The sequence below is a fragment of the Limulus polyphemus genome, unplaced genomic scaffold, assembly GCF_000517525.1.
Source record: "Limulus polyphemus unplaced genomic scaffold, Limulus_polyphemus-2.1.2 Scaffold2197, whole genome shotgun sequence".
Classification (NCBI taxonomy): Eukaryota; Metazoa; Arthropoda; class Merostomata; order Xiphosura; family Limulidae; genus Limulus; species Limulus polyphemus.
This window is the reverse complement of record NW_013667807.1, coordinates 151,372-167,686: the sequence shown is the minus strand read 5'-3', so window position 1 is coordinate 167,686 and position 16,315 is coordinate 151,372. Positions and strand designations below refer to the sequence as shown.

The following is a 16,315-nucleotide window of genomic DNA, read 5'->3' as shown; positions in this document are numbered from 1 at the left end:
TTGTACGAGAGTTCGACTGTGAATCCAGGATAAGTCTATATCATTCTAGTTGTACGAGAGTTCGACTGTGAATCCAGGATAAGTCTATACTCATTCTTGTTGTACGAGAGTTCGACTGTGAATCCAGGATAAGTCTATATCATTCTAGTTGTACGAGAGTTCGACTGTGAATCCAGGATAAGTCTATATCATTCTAGTTGTACGAGAGTTCGACTGTGAATCCAGGATAAGTCTATATCATTCTAGTTGTACGAGAGTTCGACTGTGAATCCAGGATAAGTCTGTACAATAAAATTTGGTACTTATTCATGTGTTAGTTTCTCAAGCAGTAGCTAAAAACAGGCAGTGATTTCGGGTCATTCCACATCATTCACACAATCCAAAAGGGAACGTGGCAAATACGTGTAAATCGAGATTTTAACGAAGTATTAATCTCTGTAATTTGTTATAATTAAATAAACACGACCGACAAAGCGTATTTTCCGAAACTTATATATTTATTGGAATATAGAAATATGTATGTGTGGTGTATCCCCAGGTTACTTTGAACTATTTTATTGTGTTAAGTATGTCCACGTTGTTAATGTATGTTTTTAATACTAGGTGCTACAACTGTGGGGAGTTAGCCAATCATGTTGCAGCGAAATGCATTCTTGGACCTCAACCTAAGAAATGTCACCACTGCAAGTCTGAGGAGCATCTAATTGCCGATTGCCCCTTTCGTGATGAATTGCGGAAACTTAAACCCGAGAGGCAAGAGCCGCCAGAATAGGCGTGTGGAATACAAACATTTTATCGGTAAAAGCTCCTGTTACCGAGAATAATAAGACGTTGGACCAAGGTCAGAAGTACAGAGTTGCTAGTGGTAGTGTCATGGCGTTATTTAGGTCAATGTTTATAGAGACAACTTGCCACAGGAAAAAAGTGACCCTCTCTTCAGTTTGGTGTGTAGTTCCTAATACCCTTTTGGGGTTGAGACCTATTAACCTCTCCCCTAGTCCAGTTCAGTCCGCCCAGCCGCCCCTTTGCTGACCATGTGTCAGTCTAACATCACAACTTTTGGTCCACAACCCTAAAATAAAACCGCCTTCATCGGAGACTGTAGGGACAATCTATCTCTGTGACAACTGTCGTTATGTGATATTTAATATTGTTTGAATATACTACAGAGATATAAGACAATATCTGCAGAGAAACACTGGTCTAACAGTACGCCAGCTTTTAATACAAACACTGTCATCTAGGGTTAACACAGTGTGAACATTTTTCTTATTATCATGACCTTTTATACAAGAGTCATGTCTGCTTTTAAATTATATTTTACTACACGTGAATGTTGTTTTCATAGGAGATTAATGTTTTGTGATAGCTTTTCTTACTTTAGTGAAAATGAGTAATAAGTTCAATGGTGAAAATCTCATTTTCGTTATGTCTGATATTCGGGAAACCTACCGTTCGTCCTTAGTTATTTGATATAAAATACCAGTAAAATCTCACTTGCTTGTTTCCGTCTATATACAAAAGTAACGAAACTTCACTTCTCTACTTAGTTGACTAATATACAAACAAGGTTATCATATTTAACCCACGTGAACTTTGTGTGTGTGTATATATATATATATAACCCTCACATTCCTTCTAATTTAGTTCTGTATATGACCAATAATACTCCCTCCCCCTTACTTGTATGATGTTTGTAATGTCCTTTACTCAAAAAATTAAATTATATTAACATAGTTACCTGAAGAACAGATAACATTTATGTCCGTAATTTGTTGTTCCGTATTGTTCTGTAAATATATCTACACAGTATTTTTATGTTATTATTGTCAAAAATTCTTCATTTTGACATTTCTGGAGAAACGTGTTCAGATATCTACATTACATTAATGCGGTTAACTTGAGATATATATATACATAGGAAGGGGGGATAGCGGGCTTTAGTCCCCCTCCCCCTAAGATTTTCAAAAGAATAGACATTTTTTTAAACTTTATTTTCTAGCTTTAAGCTTTTTCCTCGGATTACAAAGATACCACCATCTTCCCCCTTGAAAGTTTTTCTTGGCTACTGCACTGACTTGTGTTGAGTAAAGGAAATTACAAACACCAAACACATCAACTGCCATTCGCTACTCTAAGGGACCTGGGGTTATTCTTTAGTTTGCCCTAGTCCAGGGTTGCTGATGAGAGATGAAATTCTCTGAAACCGGTCTTCGTAGTTGACATATGGCAGGAATGAGATTAGATTATACCTCAGGTTCCCTTTTCCCCAGAGTGCACAGTTTGGGTGAGATAAAAAAAAATCAAAATACTTTAAAGTTAATCTATGTACGAAATAAAAAAGATCTATTGCACCTGTTTACCTAATCTATATGTATATATATAACCTACCTTATTCTCTGTTTTCCAAAAGTGCTTCAGAAATACGTCTCTAAAGTGAACAGCATAATAACAATAAGGTAAGAATAGTTCAGTAACCTTAATATACTGTTAATGGTAGTTAAGTAATCTCAGTTTAGTAAACTGTTGTTGAGGCTAATCCTTGCCTATAACTCTTAATCTAACGACCCTAAAACTACTTAAGAAAAATGTACCCGGGGCAATATCTTGACGCTAGAAGTAGCTTTGAATGTTTTTACCGTACGGACATTCAAAATACTTGACGGCTAAATTACGATATTTTGTTGCTGTACTAAAACTGTACACGAGTACGTCTTCGATGACCTTTTATTACCCTAAAACGAGTACAGCTGGGTTTTGGTCACACTATTCTAACTCGGATGATTTTGCTGCATTCTAAATAAACGTATTACACATATTTAAATACGTAAGCCAAAACACGAAAAGCCATGCGCGATGCGGTGGAGCGAGGCTGTCCGGTAGCAGCAACCGCACATCTTTCTCCCTGAAAAAATATTTCAGTAACTGAAATTTCATAGAGCTAAATATCTAATTATATTTTAATACTTTATTTTAATCTTCTTCGTTAGTCAGTTATTGAAAATCCCATGTAGTCAAGTGTCGAAAGTGATCAAAAACGAAAAAAAAACGTGAAATTGAATAAAAAAATCATTAAGGTCAGTCGTAAGCAATAACCTGACCAGGATAAATAACAAAAAAACATTCAGCTACAATGGCCTTAGATTAATTTAGAGCTTTTATTTTTATGTTCAAACCGATTCCATTATAAAATAAATAAATATACTTGTACAGCTGGCTGGAGAAATTCAGGGGCTCTTGGTTCACACATCATTTTATCATAAAAATAACTTTTCTTTCTAAACATGACGATTTGTAGAAGCAATTCGAGTAATTAATATTATCTTGGGATAAGAGAAAGCTACCTATTTAAATCAAAACTAAAAATCAACCCAGTAATGAGTATACCTAATTGAGTATAATTTTCTTACGTTATTATTTATAAATATTATATATAATGCATTGTTTTCCCAGTTGGATATCCTCGCTGTTAACGTTATTTTAAGCCGCAAACCCACGAAGTTCGGCCATTTTAAGAGATGTAGGCTAGTACACTAAGATTAAGCTTACCTCTATGTTTCCATTGCTTCCAGAGCACTAATTTTCGCCCCCTAAGTGAAACGGTATGGTTAACTGTTGAGGGCAGAGTTGAAAGATCGTATCAGTCCAAAAATACTATCGCTCAGGAATTTTTATGAAACAGTTTAATGTTTTATTATATTTGTTTTGTGTTAGAAATCTAAAAGTACTAACAAATTCCTGATTTTATGGGGCAATAAATGTATTTCAGAAATAATTCGTTCAGTATTTCTTTATTATAACATTACAAAATAAAACTTTTTTTTTCTTCTTCTCACAAGCAGGAACAAGACCGGGAAACCCGGTCTTCAGTTGACAATGGTTAATGACTAATGATCCTAAACTCTTTGGTGGTGGAAGGCATACAAGTGAAAAAGAGGCCAGGACAAACGAAGTTTTTCTCGTCTGCCTTGGACTCACTTGTTGGATCAGTGCCGCCCACTTAACCCTAAAATTTTACGGGGGAGAAGGTAGAACTCATTTCGAATTTCTAGATTTTGCCCTGCCTGCGGATATCAAGGTAGTGACTACAAGCTAGTTAAACAGTCTTTTATTATAATTATTAAATACATAAGAAACGTTAAGTCTTTGCCTACAGCTATTTAGATAATGACCTTTATTTAATTCAGTAACATTCACTTAAAGTAATTACTCGAATAGTAGTCAAATAATTTTTATCTATAGCTATTAATGATCAGAATAGTATAGCTAAACATTTTTACGTACTTATATTAATGTAATGACCCTAAGGGAAGTTAAGTAATCCTAACCAATAAATAACATAGTGGCCTTAAACATTCTACATATTTTACCTACATATATAAAACGACCTACACACTTTAGCCTAAAAACACAATTATTTTGTTTTAGGTGAACAGTTTCCTTCCAGTTTTTCTCGAATATTGAAACATTCATGTCCGACTTGTGTGGTAATTTAAACTGTTGTCTTTACCAATCAGTTGTATTCCAGCGTTTAATGAAAGAATCCGATTCCACGGGAATCAAAGAACTTACTTGGAGTTCTGAGGAACACACCAGCCATATTCTGATCCTTTCTGAAGTATACCTCTTCTGACCTATGACTTGACTTTGGTGTCAGATTTCGGTATACGTGTGAGAAAGGGAAGATATTAAACCAAGCAAGAAAGAGCATTTCTGTTTAAAAGCGAAGATTTCGTTCGTTCATTGTTAAAGTTCCTATTTTAGACCACAATGCACTTAAAGGCTTAAGATGGGATTTTCAGTGTTTGTACAACATCTTGTAACTTGTTCCGTTTTTCAAGATACAAACTTGTACCCTAACCTCCAAACCAACTATACATATCAGATTTGTAGTTTTTCTCTTAGTTAAATAACATGAAGCCAAGACTCGAGGTTTGTACTTAAAAGTGATTTGGAAAATCAAAATAACAAATTAATGTGTGATTAAAGTAAAATTTTCTTCTGAAGCAACATGCTGCCTAAAAGGTACGCAAATGAAGTGGGTTAAGACCTAAACTTTAAAAACTATAGCATAATCGTTACGTGTGTATTTGTGTAGCCAGCGTTCGTAAGATTAGTGACTTGTCTTTTCATAACGAAATATTTTTGTTTCTGTTCTAAGTTATGACAGGTAATTACTTGTTATCAAAAGAATATATGTTAGTATTAAATAGTGGAAAATGTTCTCGCATTTTGTTTTATCGATTTTTTGTTAAATGACAGGAGAAAGTCAATGTTGTAGTTGTTGAAAAGTTGAGTCAATGATGCAAGACAGTGTCAACTTTTGGTTAACGATTTTAGGATTTAAAAAAAGCTGAATTAAGATATGAACAGTAATAGAAAAATAGAGAGAATTCTTGTTTGTGATAAAAAATAATACCAAATGATTTATTATGGTGTGTGCATCAGTAATGATTTAAGCAAGAAAATAGTAAATGACTTATGATAGTGTGTCCTTTGGTAACGATTTTAAACAAAATATTCAGTAAATGATTTATTATGGTGTAGTTTGTCGTTTAAGATTTTAGCGAGAAAACATTAACGATTTATCAATGTATGTGTGTTCATCGGTAATTATAATTATCTTAAACAAAAACATTATTTAATAATTCATTTATTATAATGTGTGTTTGTGATTTAAAGAAGAGAAATGTCAAGTAAAAGATGAAAAATGGATATCGATATCTTTAATGGCCCTTAGTAATGATATATTAAATAAATGACGGGTATAAGTTAATGTTACTAAAACTATGTAAATGTCAAGAATAGTGTGAAGATGTACGATCATAACAAAACCAAAACCAGAGCAAATGATACAAGTATTAGTTATCATTTTCAATAGAAAAATGGAATAAAGTGTGGAGAATGGTAATATTGCTATATAGTAACAATAACGATCAAAGAGAAGTTAAAATTATGGATAGTAAGGTTAAAATAAGTTCCGATCTACTCAGAAGGTCGTATTTATTAAAGTATGAACTGTCGAAGATGAGTTAAAATTATGGTTAATAGTTTTAATATCGTTAAAGACGCTAAATTTGATTTGAAATATTCGGCATGTTATGTACTTCTGAAACATAGATAAAATTGTTGGTAACTTGAAAAGTTAAGAAATTACAGTAAAAGAGACGATGTAAACATTAGGCTGTAATGCTGATAATTTCAACGAATGGATATTTAGCTACTGTAGAGACTGAGTATTGATTATGTTGGAGGCTGTTCACAAAGTACTATTAAATAGAAACTTAGGCTGAATTACTTGTGAGTAACTGTTGTATGTTTCTGAGTGTGAACTATTGTTTCCCTGTGTTTGCGGCATTGTTGGAGGTATTTCAGTTACGGATCTGTTTTATAACGGCACGAGCCTTTGAAGCCGTTTTACGAAATGACTTTATAATAGGATTTGCTGAACATTCCGTACAACTCAGAATATGTTAATTTTGTTTCTTATTTTGTAATTACTGAATAAAAAATCTTGTGTATTTTGACTAGCATTTTAATGGATCAATGATTGCACTCATAAAAACACCGACGTTACATGATTAGTTTGAAACTTGTGAACGTACTTTAACATAATGTTATATTGTAAGCTTTTAATTGGACGTTTTGGCGATTGACAGTAAAATAAAGAAAAATCTTGATTATTTGGTGGAACAATTCAAATTATTCAACTTTGACTACTTGTGGCACTTCAAACCACCGATTTAGTAAAGTCTGATTTTTTCCAAACTTTAAAGTTGGTTATTTAACTCGAAATATGCACTGTTTCAACTCATTTACCGTGATATGTACAATTTACAAGAGTTCTTTCAGCTTATTGTCGCGGCCTCTTTCTTGAAAAATGTTTATTTAAGTTTAACAAAACTAAATCTGTAACAATCTCGATTAGGCTAGCGTTATTAATGGTTATGTCTTTAAAATCTGTCGCCACATAGCTGACGAATTACGATGACACGTTACCGAAAATTTCTGTATTTTAACAATAATTAGGTAAGTAACGAATTATGAGACTACGAAAATCATGTTACATACAAATGCGAGACCGTAACAAGCACGTTACCAAGGGTTACTACAGTGTAACATACCAACAAATATGCTACTAACAGTTACTACAGCATATCACATCAATATGTGACTGTAACAAGCACGTTACCAAGGGTTACTACAGTGTAACATACCAACAAATATGCTACTAACAGTTACTACAGCATATCACACCAATATGTGACTGTAACAAGCACGTTACTAAGAATTACTACAGTATAACATACCAATATGATTACTTTGGTGATCACAGCAAGCATATAATAGAAGGATAAAGCAATATAAATAACTAAACAACATTAATAACCTTCTGTATATGGAATAGAATCGTGAAATAAATATCTCAGGTTGAAAAATCTAAAATAAAAAAAGGGGAGCTACTGACACTTTTAACGAATAAACTGTTAGTTGCTGGTGTTTCTAAAACACGTGAGTGTTGTACTGTTTGTGACATGGAAAAATTTAACAAATAAACTGTTAGTTGCTGCTGTTTCCAAAACACGTGACTGTTGTATTGTTTGTCACATGGAAAAATAGAAGTATATCTACTAATATTGTAACGGTTTGTTTACTAATGTTGTTACGGTTTATTTACTAATATTGTAACGGTTTCTTTTGGAATATTCGGTCAAAGAAGAATGCAAGGTCCAGTCCAACTAATAACGAAGGTGTTTCATTTCTTGGACTACAATTTCTGCGTAACTAACGATGGATCCAACTTTACAAATGAATAACATAACAACAGATGTTCTACTTACTAATTTTCTCGTCGTACGCTACTTCTCCTATCTCTATTGTCATTACGTGGTAGAAGACGCGAACTCGAAATTTACAGCATTGAATTGACTAACTTCTCATTCAATAATCAATCTCTTCTTCTGACAGCTCGGTTGCGTTTTATATCATTTCCTACACTTTCAAGAAAATTCTAGTCACAAGACAGACGCCCATCACGTGACGTTAAAACCTTTCTCTAGTCAAACACAGTACAAACATTTAAATTAAGAAACATCATAACCCACAGCACTGACCATTCCCTGGATTCTGAAGTTCTTTGAACAATGTGACGGTCAATCCCACTATTCGTTGGTAAAAGAGTAACCCAAGAGTTGGCGGTGGGTGGTGATGACTAGCTGCCTTCCCTCTAGTCTTACACTGCTAAATTAGGAACGGCTAGCGCAGATAGCCCTCGTGTAGCTTTGCGCGAAATTCAAAAACAAACAAAAAATTCACTTTAGAAATTTTCATGGTACACGTGCATCGCAATATGTTGGTTTATCAATTGGATATTGTTCCTGAATTTGCTTGTTATATTCCATAACTTAATGAGGCAGTAATGTGTCTGCATTAGTCCAGAAAGGTCCTAAATGACAAAGCAGTAGTGGTTACAGATGAGTTCTATTATTCATATTATATAGTTAATGATGTCTTGATGAAATTCTTGAGCAGCTGCTGGTTTGATCCTCGACGAATTCATTTTTCAAACGTTTTATCTTGGCACTGATGTTATTTTGTACTTTGTTGATCTTATTATAATCCTTCTGTATTTCTTTAATCTTGTTGTCATAATCCTTTCTACACATAGCTGATGTCCTTTTCCTCCCAGTGGCACAGCAGTATGTCTGCGGACTTACATCGCTAGAAACCGGGTTTCGATACCCGTGGTGGGCAGAGCACAGATAGCCCATTGTGTAGCTTTGTGCCTAACTTCAAACAAACAAACGATACTGTTATCATAGTCCTTCTGTACATCTATGGCTCTTTCAACTTCAGTGTGTATATTTTCTATCTTTACTTTTTTCAAACTGAAGTTGGTTAGTAATTCTGTAAACCTTATGTCTCGTTCTTCAATTCCTCTCTTACATTCCGCTTTATTTCTTCTTGATCCTCTCTTACTTTTCTGAAATTTTTTCCAGTTTTTGTCTCTTTTTTTTTCTAGGTCTTCCTTTTATTTTCTGTATTTTTCTTCCTGATCTTCTTTTAATTTTGTATCTCTTTCTTCTAATTCCCTATATCTTTCTTTCAATTTTCTGTTTCTTTCTTAATAAGCTTTCCGCTCTTTAATCATTTCCAGTAGATTTTTGATCTCACGTCTAGCACATGTCACCTTGAAGTGGGATCTTCATTCTTTATTTTACCAAAATAATCCCACACCTGACATAAGTATTGTAATGGTTCCTTTTTATCTGGATTCTTTTGCTTTCTTCAGTAAAAAAGAAGAATGGATAGTCAATCCATTTAATGATAACGAAAGTATTTTATATCTTGGACTACATGTTCTACAAGTTTCACGTAATTATGAAAGGCTTGAATTCACAAATAAATAAGGTTTTAAAGTAAATTCCACTTACCTACTAATTTCAAGTACCTATGGTACCTTCATATCTCTGTTATTTCGTTGAAAATTAAAACCCCAAATTTCTGACGCTGGACTAACCAACTGGTTGACTCGATAACAAACAACCTCGTCTTGTCCAACTTACGTTTTATACAGTTCAGTTTACTTCCTAAATTTCCAAGAAAGTTCTAGTAATTAAGACACACGCTTCTCACGTGACGCTACAAACTCTCTCTAGCAAACAATAAATCGTATACATTTAAAAAAAAATCACAGCCTACAATAGCTCATTTACTGAATTATTTGTCACTGAAAACGAGGTGTAAAATAATAAGTATCATGCTGAAATGCGTTATTAAAATCGGTATGAATTGTTCTACGTATATTTTTTTCTGTTTTATCAAATACGTTTATGATTTTGTTTTTCTTTCACGACTAAAATGTCTTATTACATACTAAGCAAACTTCATTGATTGAGTAGATCACGTGTTTACAAAATGGGGTTCAAATGTATATGTTTTCAATTATCACTTAAATTTCTGCGACTACACTTTCATTTCTTGTAGAAAGTAGCTGTTTTTAATTATGGAAAATATTGTTCATGACATATAGATAATACTTATCATATTTCCTGGTTACCCGTGAAATTAAAATGTTTAAATCAGAACAAGCACAAAAAATAATTTCAATATATTTTCTCATATTCGATAACAAAACTCATACCATGAGTAGCGAATATATGCAGTTTCGAGCTATGTCAGTTCTCATCAGCTCCCCTAGGTCAATGTTAAAGCTTATTTGTTTTAGCGCAAAGCTACACAATCGGTTATCTACACTCTGCCCAATGTGTGGAATCGAACCCCGCATTTTAGCGTTTTAAGTCCTTAACTTAACGCTGAAGCACTAAATGAAAGTTGTCGACTGAACTTTATATGTGTGGAAAACTAAGTGTTTTATATAGTGGGAAAGAGTGAATATAAATATACAACAATATTCTAGGTTGTTAATGGCCTCTGAGGTATGGCATTATATTAGAGTTAGTTCTGTGTTGAACATAAGTGAGTTTTTATTTCATTTTGCAACAATGAACAGTAATTATTACATTGAATTATTAACAATTATTTTTTCACATATTACAAGAATGTTAAAATAAAAGCAAACGTAGTACAATTAAAGGTCGCAATTTATTACACATGTGTTGGATAGGGGAGGATGTTTGAACTCCATATACGACAGACTTGTGGTCAAGATATACATTCGTGCTCGATTTATCTATAAACAACAATTTTTTGTTCAGTCACTAATTGTGTCGGAAATTCAAATTTACGTATTACTAGTAATAGATTCATATAAATTAATTTTATATAGAAAGAAACTACAATGAGTACTGAAAATCTTGTATCATATAAACAATTATATGAAGAGCTTGTAGGTTTTCAAATATCGGCCAACAAACGAAGTTCAACCTACTAGGATAGAAGATCGCAAAATAGGCATACATAAAAAAGGCATGTACAGTTGGGAGAGCACGGACTACGGACCTCAAAAATCGCTAGTTGACATAAAATCTAAAGATGTCAGACAGAAAAACAACTTGACGTCGTGTAATTAAGAATTGGCTTCCAGCCCGTCTGCGTCTTCCACGAGCCACACATAACAATGATTCGGCACTCACTTCGTAGGATGGCGCTGTTTTCCAATTTGTAATGTACCGGTTTGTTTGTTTGTAGTTATGCACAAAGCTACACAATGGGTTATCTGTTCTCTGCCCACCACGGGTATCGAAACCCGGATTCTAGCGATGTAAGTTTGCAGACCTACCGCCGTGCCACTGGGGGAGGGGGGCTAATTTACCGGTAACAATGTCTGCTTACTTATTTGTTTCGTTTTATGGAATCAGGTTGCATCTGCATCATTCAGCAGTATAAAACGGTTAATACAACCAATAACATAAGTGTGGAATCTTTCAAGTTGCTTTTGATGAAGACAAAACTGAGATTTTACAAAAATAAATTAGAAAAATATAATACCATTAAAAAAAACAGAGGAAGGTAGTATTAAAAAATAGGCACTCATCCTGTTATCCACTATCGAATCTCGGCTTCAATCACCACATACAGGCACTCTCACGGTTTTCGTGAAGATGGCAGCAGACTGACAATTGATATAAACTAACTGGTATCTAATAATAAGAATAGTAACTAATTAACAACTAAACATAAGTGATTGTCCAGGTTATTAACAACGACAACAACTTATATCCAATCGCTACACCCTCAAAGTAAGGTTTTATCTCGTTATTTCTATTAACTGTAAGGTTGATTTTCCGTAAGGTTTGATAAGCCGGCATGTTTTTCTTGCAGGAAAACTACTACTAGGCAACCATATTTATAGATTATGCCTTGAAAGTAGCTTTCTTTACAAAATAATTGTTTGTTTGAATATCGCTCAAAGCTACTCTAGGATTATCTGCGGCAGCCGTTCCCAATTTTTGGAGTGATAGACTATCAAGAAGGCAACTACTCAACACCACAAACCACCAAGTCTTGGGCTACTCTTCTACCAACGAATAATGGAATTGACCGTCGCCCTTTTATAGCCCGCACGATTGAAAGGTCGAGCATGTTCGATGACAAAGTTCGAACTCGCCAACCTCACAATGCTGGTTGAGCGTCCTAATCCTAAGCCGTAACAAACAACAATAATAATAATAATAACGAAAGTATAAATAGGAACATATGTATTTGTACAATATTTTTTTTATTGTTGCTGATTTATAATTTTTGTAGTTTTCTTTACAGTCTGTACACAATTTACTGCAATAAATGGAGTAAATTGTGTTTAAACAACAACTAAGACAAGCTAGTAGCCCTCTGCTGCGCTGCCATCTGGCGTAGACTTTTGTAAACTTAACCTATATCTTAAATTATGTTGCAACTGCGTCAATGCTATTTTTAGGATATCTTTCAAGGTTTTAATCATAAATTAGAGAACACATGTCAGATACAAAAATATAATACTGAAGAAAGTCAAAGGGAAATACGTTATCCGATTAATATCATAGAACAACAAAATATACTCTTATACATAGCTGTTTCTTTCTCTCTCATGACTCAAACTATATTTCTAATAATAGTAGTAGCAACTCCGTAAATAATTGTCCCTGTTTCTATATCAAGTCATTGCAGTATCAAGCATCCTACATAACGTAACAGAAAATAAAAATACACAACCAGCTGGTATTTTAATTTGGGGTAAATTTTGTACCATGCTAGCAAGGTCGATAAGAAATAATATCATCAATAGGGTTTGCTTATATCATTCTAAAACGTTTTGTTCATCCCAAAAAAGTCCTTTGGTTAAATTGGAAGTGTTTTGCTGGCTCTATTGCTATTATTATTATTAGTATTAATACTGAGCCTAACGTACATTAATTCTTAATTTATAATCTTACCAGAGTTAGCTTGAAAATCATATAGCTATAAACATGATTTCAGAATTAAATAATTTAATAGATTCTCACAAGAGAAATCTTCATTTACTAGTTCTGTTAACTTTGTTATATTATATGTTACCTAGTATATTTTAACGTCGTAAGCCTTTAGACTAGTCGCTGAATCAACAGAGGGCGAATTTGAAAAATAAAATAATAAATTCAAAATTTAAAAAAGTTTACATCCTGCCTTTAGAATTCATGTAATTTGCATGTATCTATTTTTATTCTTTTTACAACTATTACGTACGCAATTAAGTTAAATGACCTTGATAATTAATTTGTTTTCACAGTAACCGTGCTGATTGTTGAGGACGGTGACAGTGCCAATGCACCCAACCATCAAGCTCAAATTGATTTTCAAAAAGCTTTTGATAAGTTGCCCCACAAAAGGTTAAATAAGAAAGCAACGCCGGGTTGAGGGGAAAATTGTAATATTTTAAAGATAATAGGACTAGAGAATAAAAGTTTGTTTTAGGAAAGACACGCAAGGAGATCCAGTTAGCTGAAACAGTTTTACGTTCCTAATAGGGTGGTTGGTTCATTGAATGAGTTGCCGTCGGCAGTAGTGGAAGATGGCCCTTTTCAAGAGTTGTAAAATGAGTCTATAATAAAGTATGTGTTTAAATTTTTACTTTTTTCTCAGGAGTGGGTGTTCAGGGACAGTTTTCTCAGGAGTAGGTGTTCAGGGACAGTTTTCTCAGGAGTGGGTGTTCAGGGACAGTTTTCACAGGAGTGGGTGTTCAGGGACAGTTTTCACAGGAGTGGGTGTTCAGGGACAATTTTCACAGGAGTGGGTGTTCAGGGACAGTTTCCTCAGGAGTGGGTGTTCAGGGACAGTTTTCTCAGGAGTGGGTGTTCAGGGACAGTTTTTAGGGTCCAAATGGTTTGTTGTTGTATTATGTATGTGCGAAAATTACACTAGCCAACTGACTAATTGTTTTCTTAATAACGATTTTATTTTCGGAAAAAAAATTCAATTTTCTAGGAAAAGTGTGGAGCATTACTTCTTAGATCAACTTACTCGTCTCCAAGTGATATCTTTACGAAATTACAGTGCTAAAATCCTGGGTTCGATTTCCCGTGGTGGACAGAGCGCAGATAGCTGAATGGGTAGCTTTGCGCTAAAACAAACAAACAAACTTACTGAACAACTACAGTGCCATCTGTATACTGTAAGTCATGTGCTTTCACAAAAACATCTTACAAAAAAAAACTGTACTGTTCTTAACGATAAAATCACTTCGTTTTTATGGTCATACATTTATTAAACAAAATTCTGAGTTTTTTTATCCTGCGAGTGATAATTGATTCCTTATTAAGTGTCCCCCAGTGGCACAGCGGCATGTCTGCGGACTTACAACGCTAGAAACTGGGTTTCGATACCCGTGGTGGGCAGAGCACATATAGCCCATTGTGTAGCTTTGTGAATAACTACAAACAAACACACCTTATTAAGTATACATGATCTCAGTTGTGATAAAATTATATTCCTCAGAAACGTAATTCTTTACAATATTCTATGCGTCATTTGAAAGATTTTACTTCAACAGACTACCTTTAAGGATCTTGTCATCGCTAAAGTATTTCCAGAAAAGAATGTCTCAAGACCTAGAACGAGCACTAAGCCAATTGGATATTGTTTTGGTGTGTGGATCAACCTAAGCAGAACACAATAAGTGCTTATAAACAGCTCTAAAGAAAATAAGGGATATAGAAATATTGTTGAATGATAAATAGAGTTTCTCGGTAACAGTGTACAATTTTGGGGCCAAATTACATACTCATCAGGAGCTAGATCAGGCCCTGAGAAAGTAAAAGCCAATATGGACAGGAAAAAAACAAAAAATACTAGTGACATAAGGATGTTTATGGGAATGGTCAATCAATTAGGTAAATTTCTACCACATTTAATAAGTAAAACTAAACCTCTAACAGATCTCCTTAGCAAACAGGGCCAGTGAATTTGAGAAATCAAACAAATAACACTGACAACAAGAGCTGAGTGCATGGCCAGATTTAGCTATATATATATAATTCAAAAGCTAAAAAAGTCGAATCAGCAGGCGCATCGCCTTATGGCCTTGGAGAAGTTCTACAAAGACAAGAAAAAGTTCACTGGGGAGCAGTTTCCTGTACTTCAAAAGTGCTTACAAGCACAGAGCATAGTTATGCTCAAGCTGAAAAATAAGCACTTGCCACAACTTGTATATGTGAATGCTTTCAATATATACTGCTCGAATGGAATTCTACAATAGAAACAGATCACAAGCCATTGGTCTCAGTATCAGATTTCAAGGACTTAGATGAATTATCTCCAAGAATTCAGACACGTGGGATGAAGTTCATGAGATATTCCTTCACCATTTATCATATTTTAGGCAAGAATTCACTGATTCACAGCTTCAGAAATAAATCAACATTTACGCTGATTCAGTTATTCAAACACTTCCTGCAAGAGAAAGACGTCTCCAGGAAATATGGGCAAAGCAAGAAGAAAATAAAACCTTTGAACAACTGAAAAAGTATTGCAAAGAAGGCTGGCCTTATAAACCCTATATGATGGAATTTTTAAATCCTATTTTTCTTTAGCATTTACAATACAGCATGGACTACTTCTAGAAGAAGGAAGACAAGTAATCCCTTATCTCTTCACAAATATATAGTGTACAACATACACTAGAGTAATCAAGGAATTACAAAATCCCGAAAGATAAAGCATGGTTTAAGCAAGGAACTTCAGTAACTTGTAAAAAAAAAAAACTGCAATAATCTGCGGGAAAAAAAAAACAATATGAAGAAATCGTTACTTCTAGCATTAACACATAGGAAATTATCTTTTCCTTCATTGTAGAATACTTTTCACGATGTAAAGTCCAAAACTTCAATAACTATAGTGCACAGACTTCCCGCAGAGCAGTTAGTTATAACCTGTTAACTGGAAGCTCAGAATATGTCTCTCTCTCTCTGAACTCTGCCTGAATTCATTGGAAAGGAAAGAAGCAATATAAAAAGTACATTGTCTCTCTGCTTTTGTTAAGAAAGATTGCTGTACAACAAAATGTAAAGCAATAATCCTTGTTAACAAAAACAGACAGGGAGACCAACACGATAGATCAAAATTAAACAAGGATATCTGTTTGCAATAACATTACACATGAATTAAAACACATTCAAATGGAGGAGCTTTCTAGTACGCCACTGATCATCAGTCTTCTACATAAGTGCTCACTGTTTCACCTGCTAGCAAAACAGCTCCTGCTGGAGGAACAGCACCTCATATCTAGCCTTTGGTATGGAAGGGTGCTTCCTGGCACAGAGAGGCTTTTTTATGCTCCACCTGTCTTGCCTGTTCGTACAGTTTATCCACCAATGACATTTCACTTCTCTCCCTTGTGAGT

The 16,315-nt window shown here is 34.3% G+C and overlaps 1 protein-coding gene across 1 annotated transcript in view; it reads left to right on the top strand.

The window, feature by feature from the left end:
• LOC106466230 (protein lin-28 homolog) overlaps positions 1–1,512 on the top strand; it is a gene marked incomplete at its 5' end in the record, with an annotated part of 13,533 nt that extends 12,021 nt beyond the window's left edge. Inside the window, one exon of the mRNA XM_013926481.2 lies at positions 604–1,512. Within this exon, the coding sequence (XP_013781935.1) occupies positions 604–772 (169 nt within the window). The remainder of the gene's footprint in view (positions 1–603) is intronic.
• Positions 1,513–16,315: the final 14,803 nt, after the last annotated feature.